The sequence below is a fragment of the Dicentrarchus labrax genome, unplaced genomic scaffold (assembly GCF_905237075.1).
Source record: "Dicentrarchus labrax unplaced genomic scaffold, dlabrax2021, whole genome shotgun sequence".
In the NCBI taxonomy this organism is placed as follows: domain Eukaryota; kingdom Metazoa; phylum Chordata; class Actinopteri; family Moronidae; genus Dicentrarchus; species Dicentrarchus labrax.
In genome coordinates this window covers 28,525,852-28,548,918 of record NW_026136706.1, presented here as the reverse complement: position 1 = coordinate 28,548,918, position 23,067 = coordinate 28,525,852, and the positions used below count along the sequence as shown (strand labels likewise).

General features: G+C 40.1%; 1 protein-coding gene across 1 annotated transcript in view; it reads left to right on the top strand.

Moving 5' to 3' along the window:
* Positions 1-6,861: 6,861 nt before the first annotated feature.
* mao (monoamine oxidase) overlaps positions 6,862-23,067 on the top strand; it is a 49,279-nt gene continuing 33,073 nt past the window's right edge. Inside the window, exon 1 of the mRNA XM_051403301.1 lies at positions 6,862-6,995. Coding sequence (XP_051259261.1) covers positions 6,941-6,995 — 55 coding nt within the window. The 5' untranslated portion in view covers positions 6,862-6,940. The remainder of the gene's footprint in view (positions 6,996-23,067) is intronic.

Below are 23,067 nucleotides of genomic sequence, written 5' to 3'. Positions count from 1 at the left end.
GATGTTCATAGAAGTTAGGGCTGGGAAATATATCAATGTTATATTGATATCATGATATGAGACAATAGACTTAGATATTGGATATCATAACATAAGTGTTGTCCTTTCCTGGTTTTTAAGCTATAATATGTAAAATTTCTGCATTAAATTATAAACTCTAGCTCTATGTTCTATATGTAGTTGAGTTGTGTACTTCCATTATCCCAAATGTTTCCAACAATGTTCAAACTCAGAGAAATCTGTCATTTTATTCAGGTAACGCTGCGTTTCACCGGTCGCCTGTCGATGGCATCATATCCCCTTTGTGCCTGCATCAGTGTTGTGGTTGTCTGCCAGAAGCTGTCATACATTGACTGTTTATCCAGTCTGAAGCCACATTGTTACCATCCACTGTTTAGATCTTGGTGCTTTTTAACTCTAGATTTGAACCGGATGAAGGATTTTAGTCATCGGACGTCTGGATCTTAATTCAATTTCAATTCAATTCAATTTTATTTGTATAGCGCCAATTCATAACAGAAGTTATCTCAGGACACTTTTCAAATAGAGCAGGTCTAGACCGAACTCTTTATAACATTATTTACAGAGACCCAACAGTACCACCATGAGCAAGCACTTGGTAACAAGGGCAAGGAAAAACTGCCTGTTAAAAGGCAGAAACCTAGGACAGACCCTCCGTCTCTAGGTGGGTGGTCGTCCGTCTCGACCAGTTGGGGTGAGAGAGAGAGAGAGAGAGAGAGAGAGAGAGAGAGAGAGAGAGAGAGAGAGAGAGACAGACAGAGAGACAGACAGGTGCACAGCAACAACAGTATTGGCAATGGCAATCTAGCAGGACCATGGCAAGTTATCTTAAATTATCAGAGAAACAAGCTGAGCTAATGTTAGCAGCAGCTCGGCTCGCAGCCCCTCCGGGACGTCCTCTGTCTGTCCAACAGGGAGCTGCTCTGGGTAACTTTTTTAGAAATAACTTTTTGTCATATTCACTGAAACTTTCACTATATCCTGACAGTAGAACATGAGACAGATAATCTGTGAAAAAATCTGTTTTTGGCTCCTCCTAGTGCTTTGAATGGCATTTGCAAGAATTCACGGGGCCTGAACGAAAACAACCAATCAGGGCTGAGAAATGATAGTTTATCGTCAAATATCAACGCTGGAAATGAGACTCAACAATCAACTCATTTCAGGCCACCAACCTAAAGTATCTTTCTGTCTTTCTTGGCTCTGATTGGTTGGCTTCGTTCAGGTCCGGTGCATTCTTGTAAACCAAAACATTCTTCAGCCAATGTAACAATCAGCAGCCAAACGATCAATCAGCCATTTGTTGAAGCTCTAAATAGTATTTCTTTTGTTCAGGAAATAACTGCAACATCAACCCTTCATGTCAGGACTTACATGGTTTCTATACACTGTACAGACTAAATAAATAAATGAATATTCTTAAACTAAGTGCCTTTTATTTATATAATCTTTTATGAGTGTCCATGGTCTGCCTAAGCTGTAATCTCTATAATGCCCCTGCAGGGCTGTGGCTGCACGTTCCATCACTATCAGTTCAAGTCATTTAGCCAGTGATTAAAACAAAAATGCTTTGATTGTTGTACTTTCCAGCTGATAAGAATTATCCTTTTTATAGAAAGAAATGTTATCAAGCGTTGTGTTACTGCAAATTTCATTCCATCCACTTTAGCACAAGCACAACAAGCACACTTCAGGGCATAGTGATACTTTCACATTCAATATTACACACATCATATTTTGGACTCAAAGTTGTTTTATCTCTGGGCAATGCCATAACATATGTGTTAAAGAACCAAACGAAGAAATGGATTTTATAGACTACAAACATAGAAATAAAATGGGGAAAATGTATAAATGTGTCACACTGAATATGAGTCAACAGCATTGGACTGGCTTTGTGAGTGTATGATAGTGTGAGTGTGTTTCTACAGACCTCAGTGACCTGTCGGAAATGTTGATTTCACTCTTGCAGACTGAAATATGTATTTGTTCCTGTGCCAACTGGCCTTTTAAATAACTTTATGTGATATTTGTATCGTATTTACAGCACTTACTTTATCAGTTGTCTCACTGGTCGTTGCCTATTGTTTGTTTTCTGGTGATATTGATTATGTATATACTGCTGGCTGTACAACTTTAGTTATGCCCTTCAAGGATAATAAAACTACCACTGAGTCCACTTTTTTTCTCATATTCTCCACAAACCACCCACCGTTTTATTTCAGAGTGAAATTTCAGACCACGATTGTTAGTCATCAAACAGTAGTATTCATTTAACTGTAGACAATATATAAATCCTAAATACATTTGTGAAGAGATAATACAGGCTGCAAGATAAGATAAGATGACTTTATTGATCCCACACTGGGTAAATTCACACAGCTCCAGATACAACACAAAACAACAGATAAGAAATTATACATAGATAAAATTAGAAAAAGAAGAATAAGAGTTGTATACATTGTTTTGTATACAGATGTGATTGACATGAGTTTCTTAATTCACACATGGTGTATAGCATTATAATAATAAAAAAATCATATATATATAATTTATCTTAAAACAGGGATGAAAGGAGGCACAGTGGCACAGGGCAGAATTATACAGCAAGTGTAATTTATAGAAAATATAGGCTATAAATATACAGGTATAATATAGTATTAACAATGTGCATATAAGAAATTATAGATTTATAATTGCACAGTACAGGTGTAGATAAAACAAGCTATGTATGAAGTGTGTATATAGATTATGTAGTGTATAAAGAGTTGCTGCTGCCCCCTGCTGACAAGCCACACTATACACACCTGTAGCTGGGTTTAATGTAACCTCACTGTGTGCAGCACAGTAAAGATGAACATGAAATGTTCTTTGTAAATGAAACACCGCAGGACATGTACAGTATTACTCTGTCTATACACTCTATGTATTCTGTGTTTGGTCTACTGCTGAGTCTTGGATAAAACCTTGTGCAGACACCTTGCAGAGAGAACAAAGACAGCGCCACAGAAAACAATGTGCTCTGTAGCTATTCTGAACTGTTTCTAAACTTCACCTCCCACACATATCGTCATGGCAACGTCTGCCATGACGATGCAAACAATGCAAACTCAAAATGCCCAGGAATGTTCCTGGAAAGATATCAACTGACGACATGAGCTGCTATTAGCCTCCACAGCTCATCATCTGATTAAGATAACAATAGCTAAACAGCACAAGAAAAGGAATCAGGTAGACACTGATATCCTTGATCAGCGTGTATATTAATGTTATTATGTGTGTTTGATCAATAGCAAAATAACATACTGTACTTATGATCTGGTAATGAAGCAGCAACATCTTATAATATTATAAATATAATGGCCATCTAATAAGCATGTAAGTGTAGGAATAAACAAATACAATTATTTGAGAATGTAAAAAAGAAAAACACAATTTGGAATCACACGGGGAGAAGTGCTACAGTGACAATTGTTGTTAATTATTGATGTGAACATTTATATGGTGGCACAGGACAATATAGTTTATTGAACAATAAAGTGTAATCCTTAACCCAGACAATACAGAGATTGTAAAGATTACAATATTCAATATGAGTTTTCAAAACTCTACACAACATGCATGCAACCAGCATTGGGCAGTAACCCATTACTAGTAATAATATGGGCCATCATGGGCCATAAGTGCTGGATCTCTTCTGGACCATAATTCATTGCAGTATCTGGGCCGAAGCGGGCTGTGTGGGGCGTCACTGGGCTAGACCAATTCTGCTGTGTGTTATCATGTTTGGTTCAGGAGATATGATACAAAATATATAATTCAGTTATGCTGGAAAGTAAAATAGCCGCAAGGTGAAAATGTTAAGGGTCACCTCAAATTTGGCACATATCATCTGGACTGTTGTCAGCATAATTACTGACCACATGGTAATACTTGAAAGTGAAATATCAACACTTTCATTGCCTCCTCTCTTCTGGATTTTGGCAGCTGTACAGTACGAAGATTCAGTTTTTCTGATTTTAGTGAGTAAATCAAACCTTAAAACGTGAAGAGCCTTAAAAGTGAGAGGTGCAAAACTAATTTTGTGTTTTTTGTGTGTCTGTCATTTTCTTGATTAATCGATTAGCTGTTTGGTCCATAAAATGTCAGAAAATGGTGAAAAATGTTGATCACTGTTTCCCAATGACAAAGGTGATGACCTTAAAATGTCTAGACCAAAGATATTCAGTTTACTGTCAAAGAGGACTAAAGAAAGCTGAAAATAACAGGGTTTCTGCAGGTTTCAACAGCTTAAATGTAAGACTTTTTAAGACTATTGTGAATGAAATTTAAAGGTCCAGTGTATAGGATTTAGTGTCATCTAGCTGGGAAGTTGCAGATTGCAACTTGCTTGCTCAACCTTCCAAGCATGAGAAGATGGATGCAAAAACACAAATGCCCCAGTGTTTGGTTTGTCCATTCTGGGCTACTGTAGAAACTGGCGGCCCACAGCGTCTGTTGATACAAAAAGCTCATTCTAAGGTAACAAAACCACAACAATTCCTACATTCAGGTGATTATACACTAAGGAAAATATACCTATGAATATTATATTCCATTTCTGACAATAGATCCTCCTCAATGTTACACACTGGACCTTTAAAACCTTTTTTACATCCATATTGGCAACAAAAAGAAGTAGGATATGGAGGAAAATTGGTATTGGTTCCATGTCGGTTTAGTTTTGCAATTTTTCCCCAAAAAACATTTAAACATTAAAAAACTAAACTGGAAAATTCAACTTCATACAAGTAATGTTAATTTCATTAATCCAGTCAATTTTTCAGATCTGTCAAAATCATAATTAAGACATTTCATTGCCTAAAAGTAAGACTATAGGACTTTTTAAGTTTTTAAATCAGAGAATTTGGACATTTTTTCTTTAAAAACGATTCAAATGGGGTGCCCAGTTAGCTCAGTGGGTAGAGCTGGCAACCCATGTACTGAGGCTGAGTCCTTGCTGTAGCAGCTGAGGGTTCGAATCCAACCTGCGGCCTTTTGCTGCGTGTCATCCCCTCTCTCTTGCTCTGTCCCCCTTTCCTGTCTATCTTCAGCTGTCTCTATCATAAAGGCAATAAAAAGCACCCAAAAAATACTTTAAAAAAAAAAAATGACTCAAAATACTTTAATAGATTTACCTATTAGCAAAATAGTTGCCGATTTATTTAATAGTTGACAACTGATCAATTAATTGTTGCAGCAATTGACTTACAGAATACTTTTTATGAGGTCTTCTGTGTTCCTTTAACTGCTGTAATTTATCATCATTGGTGCATTCTTACAACACGTTACACTATACAGTCTGCAGAAAAATATCATACCACTTACAGTACTTTACTAATATGAGCTCTGAGAACCGATTCCAGGATTTTTGTAAAATGATTAAGACTTGTTTAGCTATGGATAGTGTTGTATTTGATGCATTAGTTTTAAATATTTTTGTAATTAGACTTGGAAAACAAAAACAGCCTTAACAGTGACCACATTGTTAAATTAACATCTCTTTGACAGTAAAAGCTCACACTAAGAGCTTTCAGAGGTAGGATTTATTCCAATTCAGTTCAATTCAATTTTATTTGTATAGCGCCAATTCATAACAGAAGTTATTTTAGGACACTCTTCAAATAGAGCAGGTCTAGACAGAACTCCTTATAACAGTAAATGTAATCACTTTACACCCTTACCTCCCCCCTTCTTCCCCAGTCTCTCCCATGCTGCCCTATAGTCCCTGTAAGGCCGTGTGGATGTGCTAGCGTGGGACTTTAGTAGCTTATTCCATAAATTAGATCAAATGAGGATTAGGATTAACCACAATCACGGTCAGATTAACCCACTAGGGGGCCTTTAAATTAATGTTAACAACCCTGAAAATGTGCATTGGAAAGGTGTTTGTAAATCATGTCTTATAGCACCTTCTGTTGCTCAAGATAACACACTGAATCAATTAAGAACCAATTAAGTCATTTTACAAAGAACTGAAGAACAAAAAACATTTTTGGGTACTAAATCAACAGTGAACAGCATGCAGACGGCGTTAGCCCTCCTCATGTATGATTCTGGACCTCTTTTTTATTTCTCAGCATTCTGCATGTGCAAAGATCAGCTCTTGGCTGGTTGTAACCAACCACAAGAGGGCAACATAAACTGAAGAATACACACGTGATGTCCTTGTCAGGGAGGATATTATACTATAACACACAATAGTAAAGGGTTATTGTCTGCTGACTCAGGACTTTAAAGGAAAAATAGATCAATTGAATTCAGCTTGAAACTTCCACTGCCACATATGTCAGATGGCAGAGTTTCCTAATCTGTACTTAAAGTATGTGACCTGCATGGGAGGCTGTGGCTGCTCCAGCCAGGGACAGTTCTTTCATTCTTACTGTTTTGGCATCCCATGGGATTCTGATCTGTTTTGTACAGGCCTGGTTATTGAGAGCAGAGCTGGGAGGCAGCGCGGCTTTTCTTGCTCTACTTTTTGATTACGTTTTTGAATAGATTCATTTGATAGAACACAACCTGATTCATTTCCAAAGTGTTAAAATGATGAAAGTATCATGAATAAAGATTTACAACAGTTAGGTACTTTGATACTGTCTGACTGATAAGAGAAGTCCTTGGACAAACAGTCACTGGCACCAACATCAGGAGCGAAGTCCGCAGTCTGATAACACTGCATAGAAATCATGTAAAAAGTAATGGCTATGCAGGTCCTTGAGACTATAATCCTCCCTGCCCACAAGGCACAGCGCTGCTCTACTATCGGTGGGCGGAGTCTGCAGGCAGTGGGCCTGCCCGGCGCTTTTAATACAGATGCGCTCCTCCATGCGCCCTGCGTTCAGCGGCGAGCGGACACGGCAGAGGCAGAGCACACAGCACCATGACTGCACCCAGAAACACCTACGATGTTATAGTGGTCGGCGGAGGAATATCAGGTAGGTGCAACATCAGTGAACTTTACTTTGCTCTGCATGGTTCGCGGTTTGATGGAGACCACGGAGAGATTGAACGTGAGCCACCGCCTGCAGCACCTCCTGCAGCGGGCTGATGCGCTTTGTGTGAGGTGACCAGACAACTGTTGCACAACAGATACTCGCACGTTGTGTCCGTAAGTGGCGCTACAACAACAAGCTGATTGTCCACTCACCCGAGAATGAGAGGGACTTTTATTTGGCACAGTGCGCGGCTTTTCTTCGCCCCGACGTGCCATCCATTTTCTCCGCGCTCACGTCTCTTCCGTGAGGCTACCTCTCCCCCCGTCCACCGCTGTATCACCACAGCACTGCCTGTTAAGTAACAGCTAATCAGCCAGGGCATACTTTGTGTTACATAAGGGAGGGAGTGAGGGAGGAGAGGGGGGTTCTCATAAATTATTATCGGTAGCATCTGTAAGGCTGACATGTTCCATTTAGTCATAAAAGCTTCCTACTTGTTGTTTTTGTCAGTGAGCCAGTCAGAGAGAGGGGGACGGGGTTGATGCTGAGGAGGACTTGCATCTGGTTCAGCATAATGTGTTCTACTATCAGCAGCTGCTCTGCATGATGTAAGGGTTGCAAACACTGATACTGGTGCTGTTTCCCCTCAGCTCTTCCAACACTTGGTGTATTGTTGCATATTAATAAAGAGCTAATTATTAGGATGGTTTATTCTCGCCCAAAGATAACAATACTAGTAGATTAGAGGAAAGTGACTTTTTCTGCAGCTTCCTTTGAAAGCACGCTGTCTTGTTAAGTAACACGCTGTTTTCTGTGAAGAAGGGAGTGTATAGTTCCTGGAATGGGACTATTGGCAATCAAAATCTGGCTGTTGTGTTTTGGTGGTCACTGTTAACTTCATTACAGACTGTCTGTTTTCAATAAGCAGTCCCTCCAGGATTTCACAAGACTGTGTTGGGATTGTTACAGCCTAAAATGCCTGATTTCACAGCAGCTTTCCTAAAAAATGATCTTTTTCGGCATGTTTTTGCAATATAATTGTGGGAGAAAATGAAAATTGCAAAAATAGATTTTATTTTGATTCATTAAAAAACAAAGGCAACTTGGTCCAGTGAGAATAAATTTGCACTTTCTGGAGTGTTTCAAGTAACCTTTCCAAAGAGGCTTATGATGGTCTGTATCTTCACAATTAGAAACAAGGAAGTGAGTTTGGTTACGTATGGCTCAACATTAGAGTTGCTGTGAGATTGATACCAGTAACGTTCCTCCAATACTGCCTAAAATGTATCATCACGTATCAGTGACTACGGTTGTCTGTACACCAATCCGATACCATGTAATTTAGTAGCTCCAAAATGAGACGCTGTTACTTCCCAGCAGTGTACTGTTTGCCATTTTGTTATTGTGAAGTCATGGCGCGCCCTACTGTGCAAAGGGTTTAACCCGAGTCAGGACATACAACAATGATAGCAATCATACAGGCTTAGTAGTATATGCTTGTTAAAAATAATCATAATATATCGCAAATGTTTTGGAACAGTACTCGTATATGCCAATATGCAAAGCTCAGGTATCGGGGTCAGCATCGGGAAGGAAAAAAATGTATCTCTCATTGTTTCATATGGGAAACTACAATGATTGGTGAAATTTGCGGAAAAGTTGTGGCGATTGGACAAAACTGCAAGATTGTTTGAATTTGTGTTAATTGTTGTGATCGCAACTTCCTGGTGGGACTGAATATGGCACAACATCAGATTGCCAGTGGCGTAGGGTAGTGACAACGGGTCTGCTGCATGTGTATTGTATTGTCTCATCAGATGATCAGATTCTTGATAAACACACATATTACCCAGCAATCATTGAATATCTATATATGACAAAAATACCAAGCAAAATAAGAAATTATTAATTTAATGTAATGAATAATTTCTTACTCATATAACCGCCTCATATAAATAAAAGAAGAAAATCTGAGCAGGATTTTCTCTGATAAAAATGGACTATAACTGTTTGGCTGGAACAAAATACTTAGCTTAAAGCACTGGAGATGTTGATTGAAATATCTCTGTCTTATATTAGTGTTACACGGCTTGATCTTGTCACTATTGTTCCCATGAGCCTCTCTGCAGCACACACACCATTTAGAGCACTGCAACTCATGCCAATGATGAGCTCTCAGCCTTTTAGTAGTGCAGCAGGACGCTTGAAGTTGCTGTGTTGACTGATGCCTGGCAGTGAGTGGAACCTCTGTTTTTTCTGTTCCCCCTGCCTGACCTCGGTCAGAGTAACAGGCCAATCGACTGCTTGCCTGCCTGCACGTCCATCTGTCTGTCAGACGGTGAAGAATTTAGGTCAGTGTCAGTTCAAATACCAGTCAAACAGGCTAAGCAAATGCTATTGAAACAAATAAATCTAATAACACTGGCAGCCCCCCCTCCGGCTTTCTCCTTCCCTTGTGTCACATTAGGGTCTTGTAATTACACAATTTGTTTATACCGCTGCCCTTTCCCGGGTTGCAATGAGGTCTACATATAACAATCACTGTCCAATCAAAGGACAGATGAAACAAGGGGAAGAGGAAGAGCCCTTTCCTGTCTTTGCTCCTCTCTCTGTGTCACCATCACCCTCTCTCCTGAGATGTGTGTTTTTCTCAGTTGGCCTGCAAATGCAGTTGTCATTTTCCTGCCCGCCAGCTGCCCAGCGGCAGCTCTCTGGCCCTCAAGGGGCAGCCAGCACTTTCTGAGGAAACGTTAAACACTTGTGACAGCCTGTTATCAAACCAGCAGCAGAGAGGATGCTGAGGAAGAGGGGGGAGGAGAGAGAGACATGGGAGCGGAATACAGAAATAACGGGGAAGAGAAGGAGGAAAACACTTCTTCCTGTTTTGCCTCAGCAGCTGTCAATGTGGGAAATCAAATGAGGTGAAATGGGAAGCAAAGAAAGGAGGAATGGGGCAGAAATATAAGAATGTCTGAGAATTCAGGAAGGGAGAAAGGGAAATGAGCCTTTGCAGAGAGAGTAAATCGGGAACTTGAGGTGGCTGTGAGAATGGGAAGAGGACAGAAGCATCGAATCACACGGTGCAAAAATAAGTGGTTGACAAGACTTATTGCTCCTGACTTGACTCAACATTGCTGTGCAGTCCAGTGCAGTTGTCCCCAATAAACTAAGCCAAGTTCTCCAAATCACTTACAACACACGGATGATTTAGAGAACTTGGCTGCACTTGCAGGGCCGTGGGTCTATAAACTCTGCTGCATTCCTCCTCTCCACAGACCTTTACCCAGACAAGTCGGCAGTAAAGTTAAATGACTATAAAATTACAACGTGCTTAATAGAAGTTACGGGTCAGTTCCCTGGAGGACATTTACCATGTCCGCACTGGCAAATCAATGAGAGCAGGACCACATTGTGAGCCAAATATTTTAATACATAAGTATTATTTAAAAGCAAGGGCGTAGGTTTGGTCACGATACAGCAGTTACGATTCAATATATTGCGATACTGTAAGCCAGGCAATATGTTGTGATTTTTAAAAATCAAATTTTAGGAAAACTGTCGTACTTGTATAGCTCCTTTCTAGTCTTCCGACCACTCAAAGCACTTTTACACTACGTGCCACATTCGCCCTTTCACACACATTCACACAGTGATGGCAAAGTCCATTGAACAGAAACTAATGCATGCATACACATTCACACACTGATGCACAGCATCGGGAGCAATTTGGGGTTCAGTATCTTGCTCAAGGATACTTTGACATGTGGCAGGAGGAGCTGGGGATCGAACCAACAACCTTCTGATTAGTGGACGACCCGCTCTGCCTCTGAGCCACAGACGCCCTCATAACTGCAGTATAAAGAACACAAAAAAAACATTTATTTTTATGCAACCAGAACAGTGGGATTTTAAATGTGAGAAGATTTTTTTAGTAATAATCAATCTCAATGTTGTAATGTTGTGATCGCAACAATTAATAATAACACAACTTATCTTAGACATTACTTTAGTAAATACAGTGTTATCATAATAGAATTATTGACCAGACCTACAAAAATGAATCCCAGGTTGTAATAAATTATACTTTTCCTTGAGGGGCAATGTACATGGGCCACACCATGTAGTGCTGCCTCATCTGGCCCATGTTCACAGAAGCCCGTATCACACACCCACACACTGGACACGTCACACAGACAGTGGAGTAGGTGGAGTGAATGTGCTAGAAATGCTGCTCTTCTGTAGAGTGTACGCTCATTAACGCTGGGTAATAGGTCAGTGACATATCCTGAATGCGTCAACCCATGGCTTGTCAAGTCGGCACCGGTGTGTGGGCTCACGTTGAAAACAATAAGCACAGGAGCTATGACGCGCACCCTGCCCTGCTGGTGGTGCGCTGCCCTTTATTTATGTTTATTCAGTGTTGTTCACACAGTAAGAGTTATCCTTAGGTGACAGGGCTTCACACACAAAGACACATTTAACTGGAGGGCTGTGGGATGTTTAATTGTGGGTGTGTTTGCCTGGTTTTGCTATACTTGCTAGCATATGTTGGCTGGTCCATGTAGTATCTTTTGCCTATTTGTTAAAGCGGTTACAATCAAATTTTCTGAATTACAATGTATAAAATGACAATGTGAAAACAACGTGTGATAGTGTTAAAGGGCTTACTCATAGTGGTCAACCTACAGAGCATTATTACCTGAATGGGCTTTAGGGAACCTCTCATGGCAGCACCTGTTATAAGTTAAAGTGCTCTAAGAAACCTAGGACTAAAGATCTGTCTTGTTGATTAGTAGTCATTAAAGCCATTAGTCCACTAGTCATCATGTTTATGATATTAATTTAATTATTTAACGAAAAAGGCCGTAATCATTTGGAATGTGGCGGAACAACCAGCAAGGAGACTGAACATTTAGCTAATTTATTTCAACAGAATATCGAGAATAAATAACTTCCAACTTCACAAAAGAAAATACCCAGACTTATCAGCTTGATAGATAATGTATAACGTTCACAGTTAGTTACTTACGCCAGTTCTCTGACCTCCCTGCCCAGGTAGCTAATAGGACCGCAAAATGGCTAATGGCATCGAGTACAGTTAGCACATGAGGCAGTACACTGGTAAGTAGGGGTGGGCGATATATATCGTTTGCGATAATATCGTCATTGTTGTTTTGACGATGTGCAAATTTCCATTATCGAGTATTTAAATTACTTCGACAAAAAAATTAAAACACCCCCGAAAACCCCCCACAAAAATAAAAAAAAAGTGTTGCAGCTCTACAGCATGGCAGGATTCGTCACACAACTAGTGGGCCTACTTGATCACATGACGTGATCACTGACCTCTAGCATCCTCCTTGCGACAGTTTGCAGCGTGTGTAGAGGAAAATGCAAGCACATCCAGTCCCTGAAGCTACCGGTACTTCGATGATTTAGTGCCGAGACGTGGTCCTATGGGCTTCAGCGTTAGCGCTAGCAAAAAACGTTTTTCTTTTTTATTCAAGTTGAAATCTGTTCAACTTTTAACACCGCTGGGCGCTCGGAAAATGAGTTTTTGAGCGCTCTCAGCGCTGTAAACGCGTTTGGTGGACACAAGTCCAGCTCAGACAATTTCAATCACATTTTAAAGGATATCGACTGATTATCGTTATCGCCAAAATCCCCAAAAATATTGAGATATTATTTTATATAATTATATCGCCCACCCCTACTGGTCAGTGACTTCCTGTTGCAACTATCACTTCATACTTTTGTCCCGGTAACAAAGTGTAGCTCCTGAACTAACCTTATGGGGTAGGGGTTTTTCTGCAACTATGAAAAGTGGGTCAACTAAGACTCTTCTCATCTACGGTTTAGTGGACTGTTTGGGGGAAGCCACTGCACACTACCTGGTCAGCAGCAGACAGACACAGTTAGCAACCAGCTAAGTGTCTTCTTCACGTCTTAGTGAACACAGCGGAGCATTTAGCAGCTGAAGAGGCAGATATTTGGTGGAGACCAAAAAATGAATGTGAATGTAAAATTAGAATAATATAAGTGTGTGCCTGATGTGCTATGTTGCTCTTGTGACAGAGTGCTGGTATTTAGAGATCTGGATAACAGCCCAGGAGAGCAGTTCAAGTGAAGTGACCGTGTCAGTTTTTTTCCTCTTTGTCAAGTCATAAAAGCTGCAGGACATTTGTGCACTGTGCTCTTTGCTCCCACACTACCTTTCTGAAGTGCACCTGTTGAGTCTGCACTATACACTGTTGGTCCTTCAAGTTAAACCCAAATGACATCTTGACGGTCCTAAGGCAGCATGAACCCTCAGCTTCTCTGACAGCTTGTCTAATTATTACTAGCAACATGGCTGCAATCCTAGAGCACCACTTTCTCTGTCCAGCTGTGCAAACAAGAGAACCTGTTGGCTGAGCTGCCAGATTTAATCATTAGACAGACAGCTCATGTGTGTTTCCATATGTAATTTTCGGCGTGCCTGTGCCTCTGTTTGTCTTGCGTGTGTTAGGTAAAGCCATGAGAACTGTGTAGCTGTAATCTCAGCTGTGTTAATCGTATAAATGATGACACTGACTGTGAACAAAGCACATGTAGCTGATGTATGTTTGCACAAGAAAAAGGTCCTCTTCTCTATCTGTGATGTTTGAAGCGAGTGATTTGAGGCAGGTGTTTCCTTTTCTGTTCAGTGTTTGCCAGACAAAATAATTTTTTTGTCCGAGGGCATTGCCTTTCTGTAAGCTGTGTTAAATGTTTGCATGAAAGTAAGTTGTTAATATTAAAATGGTTCACTGCAGTTACATTGTTGCTGAAAATTGTGAGATTCATCCATTTAAAGTAATTGTTTGGAACAAGCCCCCAGGAAGAGCACTGGGTTTTGAAGCCAATTTGTCTTAGGGGCCAAACCATGCAGTTACAGCAATAGCTTACGTTCTTTTTCCCCCCAAAAGCTTACAGTGTGAAATAATCGGCGAATTGGATCCATTTGGTCTAGTTATATATGGAAAGTCTAGAAGAGCTCCATGAATAAATGTATGAATTCCATATTGCACATCCAGTTTATCCCCATTCAAGTTAAGGGATAAACTGGAAGTTGGCAAGTCTCTTGTGCAGAATGCATTCACCTGGGTAATTTCTTTAGAGTAGCTATTCTGGATTCATGCACCACTGAGCAACTTTCATAGAAATAAAACCTGAAGTGCCACCTGCAATGCTATATCCAGTTAACCCTTAAAGCTGCGCTGGCTCGTTCTAGCTCATGGCATTTGCAAGAATCGACTGGGACTGAATGAAAAGAACCAATCAGAGCACTGAAAAATATAAAGACTCTTTGTATTGGTGGCTTGAAAATAGTTGATTGTTGAGTCTCATTCTCTAGGCCCCAAAGCGTCTGTATTTGACACCCTGGGGATGGAGCAGCATAGGGTTTGGGTTAGCTGCAAGGCTGGAATGTAAAAATGACCCCCATAATATGTAAAAAACTTTTACTTCAACCACGTAGAATCATCTACCAAGAGCCAGCTGTCACCATTTATAGACTGTAATATTGTACCCGGTGAATAAAGTTTTCATTTTTATAAAATATTTGCAGTAAAATCTTCAACGTCACCACCATCAAACCATTTCTCACAGTTCTCTCTCCATGCCAGCACACAGAGAAAAGTAGTCCTCTCCTGTCTGGTCTCTGTCACGTCGCTCTATCTGAATTTCAAGCTATCATGTAATTGCTTGTCAATATTGCTCTTCAGTTTGTTGCCCGTAAACAGCCAATCAGTGTCTCCGTGCTGAGAACATGAGACGGGAAAAATGTGATTGCTGCGTGTCTTGTAAATGTCTCCCCCTCTGAATCAATACGGAGCCTTTTAGGGCCCTGACTCAAGGGGCTCACCTGTCACTCAGCTGGTATTGAATTTTTTTTGTTTGTGTTCCTGCAAAAAGAACACTGCCGAGGTGCGTGCGCGCGCACACACACACACACACACACACACACACATGCAAGTAAGTTTTCAAAGAAAATAAAATGTCACACACTGACAGTATATTTAGCAGCTTGACATCATGCAGGATCCTCTGAGAAGACATTAGTTGTCAGATGGTTTGTGTTTTATTAACGTGTTCCTGTTATGGGGCACATAATGTGATGCCTCTATCAACAGGCTGTGAAGTAAAACTCCACCCATTAAATATTTACACCATTTTGTCCACGGCTGTAGAAACATGGCGGTTCAACATATCGGACTCCGCAGAAGAGGACCTTCTCCATCTGTAAATAAAAACAGCTTATTGTTTATCAAACCACCGTGTTTCTACAGTAGCCCAGAATGGACAAACCAGATGCTGGCTGTACCTCACTTAACATAAAAACTGGAAATGGGGAAACAGCTAGCCTCATAAAACTACAACTTTTTTACTTCAACTTTTGAACAAATTGAACCAACTTGATATAATGTGTCAATACATTTTTTTGGTTTTAAAGTAGAGTACTGAGCTGTGTTGCCATGTTTTTTCAGTCTAAAAGCTAGTGTAGCTAGCTTTGACTGTATTTCATTTTGTCATGTACAAATCTATGAACATGTTCTACAGGTGTCTGGTTATAATATAAGAGCAGTCATAAAGAATAGGTGGCATTGCATTTCTGGTAGATTTTGAGCTGAAGGTGCATTTCAACTCTCATCTGCTGTTACAGAAGCCTACTAATGTGATTTAGACTATTAAAAATGGGGGACAAAAGATAGCAGGAACAATCGGAAGTGAGAAAGACAAACAAAAAGCCAGAGGTGGAACGAGGAGAGAGTCAGATGAGGGAAAAAACAGTAGCAGGGAGATACAGGCAGTAACAGGAAATGGCTGGAGGGGTAGTCCTGAATCCGGAGCAGACCAAAGCTGGACTTTTGAAAGACAGTGGTGTTACAGACTTTGACCAAGAAAATATGTGCTTAAGATCCCTAGTTCAATAGCTTGGTAGATGGTTAGGTAACACAGCTAATATGGTACATCAGAATTCATATCAGTCCTAGAAGAAGTGTCTTTGTCTGCCAGATTATTTATTTATTGAAATATTCAGCCTGAGAATCACTTATCCTGTTCAGAGTTGCCGGGGGCTGGAGCCTCGTCCCAGCATGCTGGGTGAGAGGTGGGGTATGTACAAACCCGGACAGGTTGTCAGTCTATCATAAAACTAACAGATCCACACACAGAAAAACCAACCAAACAAACTCATGTGATGATATGTTGCTATAGTCATGTTGTATTCATTTACAAAAAATACAAATAAAATAAAATATATAAAAAATTAAAATGATTTTAGGTATATTATTTTATGTTATTCATTAATTTAAGTGTCTTGTTGTCCAGATTGTCCAGGTTTTCTCTTACTGTGAGGGAGCTACATAACATCCAATTAAAATCCAGACTATAATGCCATCTACCATTACCGCTGCCGGTATTTTCTCATCAACTAACATGACATCTGGTTTGCTTCTGGTTGCATTATTGCAAATAGGGTTAATCTCTACAACAATAAATAAATAACTTTTGTAGTGCTTTTTGGGGGGACAAGAGACTCTTTAAGGGCATGGTCACACGTAAATGAAATCAACATTCGCCTCCCGTTCATTTCCATTCTATGCAAGAAAATGGGCAGAAAAAACCTTTTCTTCCGGTGGCAAAGCTGGTTCACGTGGACTTCACAATTGGTAACCTTCAACCAGTGAAGTGGAAGCCTCAACCCATAGCAAATACATGTACGTGGTTGAACCCAGTGGTAGGGATGGGAATTGATAAGAATTTAACGATTCCGATTCCATTATCGATATTGCTTATCGATCCGATTCCTTATCGATTCTCATTGGGTGAGGAAATAAGAACAAATTTGTTTGTCTTTAATATCTGATCAGAAGACACAGCACAGAGTATACACAAATGATGTGTAGCAACCTCAGAACAAACCTAACAGTAGGTGAGCTACTTCTCAAAGTAAAGTCCAGGGACCCATAGCCTAGGGCAGTGTTTCTCAACCAGTATGCCATGGCACGCTAGTGTGTGCCTTGAAAGATTATCAAGAGTGCCTTAGGATTAGGATATTGTTAATTTTCACATTAATTGGCCCAGACAAAAAAATAAATGTTTGGCTTTTTAAGCCCAACTGCCATTATGTGCCATAAAAACTAAAAACACAGACTGAAATAGGGTGGCCATTTCCTTCACATCAAAAAGGAGGACACTTTGCATACACAGGGACACGCAAGCAGATATTTTATTGGTATGATCCGGTTTTAAATTTGAATGTTTTTCCACCAGATTACATAAAGGTGCATACACATACCACATAGCTAATAATAAATATACAAGATACAGCTCATGACAACGTGCCCTTCCAATTCAGATTACATAGGTCTAATAACCATCATACAGAAACTGTTCTTAATGTTTTCATCTGGATAGATAAAGGGTAACCTTACGCTCTCTGTCGCTGAGAGCTTGATTGACAGCCTGGTGGTAGCAACTGCTGTGAGTGGGTGTTGACTCAACACATGGCTCATTTGAATATTAAAATTAGCCATGTGTTGATAGGTCACATTTTGACACACATTTTTAGCCAATAAGTATAATAATTTTTGTGCAGAAAAATTATCATGTCATTTAAAGTTACCTTTGGCATTGATAACAGATGGCGTCCCGTTAGCTCCGCTGCGGCTTGACTCAATTGTGTCGCTAGGTAGTAGTGTATCAAACACGCGACAGTCCTGCAAATGAATTGATGCTGTGTGGCCAAATGTTTCTGCATATTGGAGGTAGTTCCCCCTTTGACGAAATGTAAACATTACAAGTGTTGTAAGTGACCGTATTGTCGTCTTTTCGCGTGAAATATAACCAAACTTTAGAGCGGTTCTGCCTCGACGCCATGTTCGCTGCGTTCTAAACTAAAACAACGCAACGCATTTGCAATGAGCGGAACTGATAAGCGGAATCGTTAAGCAGGCACGCTAACGGTTCCAAGGAATTGATTCACTGGGCACCGGTTCTGAAGAAGAACCAGAGAACCGATTCCCATCCCTACCCAGTGGTGCAGGCTATACGCAGGTATAGTCAGCACATACCCACTAATAAATCCCCTCTGATGCACATTATTCAGTAGTGTTCTGTGAGCTGAATACTTTTTCCTAAGATAGTAATTACTCTAGTGAGTAGTTTTTATGAGTGGATGGTTTGAGGCATGAGGAATATTTTACTCAAAATGCATTATTATGGAGTTATCAGTATTGGTTGCAAAATCTGCACCTCCTCTGTGACTAATGTTAATCTAATCATTTTTGTGTAGCAGTGATGTTAATTCCCTTTTTCTCTGTGATCACTAATTCTGTGTGTCACTATAGCCAATAATCAATATAGCCAATACAGACGTGGTCCTTGTCACCAATTCACTGGAAACGAGGAAAACAGTGGTAAGCTTTCTTCACTGCACATTTAATAGTACAAATAGTTATATTAATAATTAAAGCTGCAATGATCTGGCCCTTGCAGTCCGTGCGTGTCAGGGCTTGCTGCGGTCGCATTATGTGCCAGCCTATCACATGTAGACCACACCGTGAAAATGTCGTAAATCAGATGGTGATTGCCATACAAGTCTTTCTTCCTGTTTCCAGTAGGTGGCGCTCTGACTATGAGTATTGGCATGTAAATGTGTTCGAGGCGGGACTATAACTATAAACCGTGAAGGTTCGTTGTGACTGGACAAAGTACACTGTATTTATGACAACTCAAATGTTTTTAGATTGGACCAAATTTGAAGTCAATCTGATAAATTCCACTAAATTCAAAATGGCCGACTTCCGGTTGGGTTTGGGGTATGAGCTATTTTTTTGCTTGTCTGGTCATGATACAAGTGTGTACCAATTTTCATACATGTTGGTCGGAGGTGTCCTGGGGGCTTTGGGGGACATGGTTAAGCCATTTTGAGATGGCCACGTGCAGGACGTATATAATACGTAAATTAATTGTACCGCTGAATTTTGGGCCGGGTTTCATGAGATGAATGTTGTGGCATTTTGCGGCTGTAAAAGGGCTTTGCAGTGGTTGCTGCTTGGGCTCTAAATAGTGTTGTTTTATCTATATATCAATAGAATAAGGGAGCAGCACTTGGTTGAGGGGTGTTGTTGTTTTGTGTTCTGGGACATTTTAGGGACTGTGTGTATTCATGTTGAATTATAGTCACAGATTCAGTCCAGAAACAGCGGGGGACGGGGATTTCTAAAAAAAAACAACACACACACACACACACACACACACACACACACACACACACAGTATACATGCAGTTTGTTCCTGCCAAGTGGCTCCATCTTAACAATTACTGTTGTCAAGGAAACCGTGTTTGTCCCTATCTCTTTTTCCAGCACAGAGGGCAGAAGATGAAAAGGTGTGTGTGTGTGTGTGTGTGTGTGTGTGTGTGTGTGTGTGCGCTCTGCATAGCAGTTTATACTACGCTTTTGATCTGCACAAAAAACGCCAAATACTCACTCTTGACTGTTGAATACCTACAGGTCAAACACAAAAATAACAGCGTTTCTGAAACTTATATTGAAGACAAAATACACACTGTCAGTTGTTCCTTTCAAACATCTGAGAAAGAGACTAGACAATTAGGTCAACCAGAGCCCCAAGGTGCTGTGGTGGAGAGCAGCGGTGGGGAATCAGGGGAGTGGAGAAATAATAAAGAGATAACTGAGAAGAAAAGAGACGAGATAGGAGCAGAGGGATGAGGATAAATACAACTGCAGTAGACTGAGAATCAGAGTTAACCTACATCATAGCATTTGTACTTATTCTTTGTCTGTTTAGCTTCAGATACTGTATAAAATGCAGCAGCTCCATGTACTGTATCTGAAGCAGTCTTAGATTACACAATAAGCAACATGGACTGCCACAAGAGCTTAAAAAGAGCAAGCTCAGAAAAGAAAGTGATAATGCTGAAATAGAAAGACTCATTAAAGGGGACCTATATTTCCGTCATATAGATAGTGTTACAATGTTGATATTAAACAAGGCCAAAGTGTCAAATAATGTGAAGTTAAACACCAACACTGGGCAGAGTCACCTAATAGGACGGCTAATTTAGCTGCAGGCTAACCAGCCAACACCAGCAGGTAGTCAGCGGCTAAAGTAGCTAACAACAGTTAACAAAGTTCCATCAGGAAACTCTGTAAATCACTGACAGTTGAAGCAGAGCAGCCGGAGGACGTCAGAGGGAAGACCAGAAAATATTTTCTCCATAAAATATGATCCAGTTTCAAAAATCACTGAATAAATGTAGAAAGTTGTGCACTTATGTACAGTAATCTGTGAGGCCCGGTCCCCACAAATGCTCTTGTCTCATTTGTGGTCTGATTAAAATGTAAATTTATCAAATTCAGAGCCCCATATCACTATTGTTCTATTGTTGAAGCTGTCATACCATCAAGAAGATATTCTACAGAGACTATAGGAAGGAACATTTACAAAGACTGCAACTTAACTCCACCTGGGGGAAACATATCTGGATGTCTATTATTTAATTGCAGAAAGGTTTGTTAAATGAATGCAGTAAACATTTATTAAATACACTTCTACGGAAATGAAAAAGAGATGAATAGATATAAACAGGCACAAAAGGTGCATTATTAGCAGCTCAGTGAACTTCATGTTTAATGAGCTCAAAGCCATAACTCTGTCTGCTTCCTGCCCAAAATTCTCTTTACTCTCTTTCTTTCTGCACACATTTTTTGTGCATTCATCAAGATTTTCTTGCAACTCTGGTCAGTTTGATTCCTCACAACAGCTTTATATTCAATATACCTGCACAAAAATTTGAATCTTGTCCGACCCATAGGTGTTCAGTACAATCAACCTCACTTATCATATCTCCTCGCCTTCTCTTGTCTGATCCCTCCTTAAATGCATGTGCACAAAGGCTAGAGATTCACTGTTCAATGCACACCAGCTGCGCCTCAGATGACAGGAAGACTGTGCTTCAAGGTGGTTGCGTCTGTTTGATAAATATCAAGCATGTCTTTAGGTGCAGAAAGCCGCTAACAGCAGAGGGAATCTGCTCAGAATGAGGAGAGGAGTGTTCTCTCTCTTTGATTCTCCATGGTTTCCAACAAAGACCGGCCGACCTTTTTTTCTCCATTTATAATCGCTTCAAGCACATTTGTCACAGCTGGGGGTAGAATGGAAAAACTTAAGGTTATTTAAAGGATAGGTTCACAATTTGTCAAGTCTGTCATACAACAATAGTCAGGTGCCCACATGTTCATTGAAACAGGTTTTGATGTTGTTCAGAGGTGTAGTGCTGTTTGTTTAATGACCAATGTGCAGCTGTGATGTGTGCACACAGTTAAGTTATGACTTGTTTCAAACATTATGTAACCACTGTTCCTATGGTGGCATCTTTACATACATTAGTCAACAAAAACTTAGGCCAGCCATTAGGAATTATGAAAAGAAATTGGGCCCCTCATCTTTTGGTCATTAGCCTCAAGCAGTTAGCCATTGAAAGGTCCAGTGTGTAACATTTAAGAGGATCTATTGTCAGAAATAGAATAAAATATTTCATTAGTTTATAATCACCTGGATATAAATATTGTTTCACAGCCTACTAAATGAACATCATGCTGTATGGAAGAAGACTAATACTAGAGATTGAGACCAGAAACTCATCAGGAAACTGTTTACTGAGATAATAAATCAAGTGAGAAGTAGGGTCATTTCTAGGGATGCTCGATATTGGCTTTTCTGCCGATATCCGATATTCCGATATTGTCCAACTCTCAATTTCCGATACCGATATCACCCGATACCGATATATGCAGGCTTTTTACACCAAAACTGTTAACAACTGGTAACAACATAACATATCTCCTGTTGTGGAATGAACACATTATGCCTCATTTTATTGTGATGCCCCACTGGATGCATACATAAATGCAACATGGCTTTCCAAATGTAAACACTGTCTGTGCAAAATAAGAGAACGACTTCAACTTTCATTGTATTAATACTGAGAAGAGCGCCAACTATGCCCTAATCACTAGCTAAGTGCTAGCTTTGTTTAATGTGTTTAATTGTATTATGCTCCTGAAGGAGTGCTAATGTAAATTAAGGAACAGCTCATAGCAGGGTCAAATATTTAAGGTGCATTGCACTTATTTTGTGTTAATATTAAAATTATTCAGCTTTAATTAGTTTGCTTGTTAGCCACGGTTAGCAACCAACCAGTCTAGCGTAGTTGTTGTTATACGTCATCTAGGGCGCGCCGGTAAACGTCCCATGCTGCGTTCATGCAGGCTCGGAAATGCTGAAGCCTACAGAACAAACATCGGTTATAAAAACACGATACCGATAATTCCCGATATTACATTCTTTAGTGAATATCGGCCGATAATATTGGAGGGCAGATATCATCGGACGTCCCTAGTCATTTCTATATAAGACTCAATACTATCAAGCTTCTTTTTTGCAGCCTATGGAGCTGCCACTGCTGGTCATTAGAAAGACTGCAGGTTGAAGACACTTTGCATTGGCTTCAGTTCACAGACCCGGGAGCTCTGTCCACTAATGACAGTATGTTGCAGTTGTGGGATAAAGTGGATTATGTCTTCCATCACTTACACTGAAACTGCTTTAGAGAGGGATCTGTCTGAACAGGAGGACAGCAAGAAAAAACTGTTTCAGTGTTCATATGGACACCTGACTATTCTTTAAGACAGAAGTTTTACACATTGCAGAAATGCCCACTGCGCCTGCTGAATGTGTTTGGGAGTGTGTGGTATGCAGTTTCTCTCTCAGATGCACAGTGTAGCAGCAAAAGAAACAAGACTTGATAAACAGATGTTTGTCCAGTCTTTACATTTTTCTCTCTGCATATAGACCCTGGGGAAAAACTGCTAAATGCAGAAAGCATTTCTTGTTTGATTCTTACACACATTTTATATTTCCATAATAGGGTTCCTTAAGTACATACATATAATCTCACATTTTCCTTCCTTTCTTTTGGTGTTTCTGCTTCTGTGCTGCATGAGTTGAATTTCAATCTCCC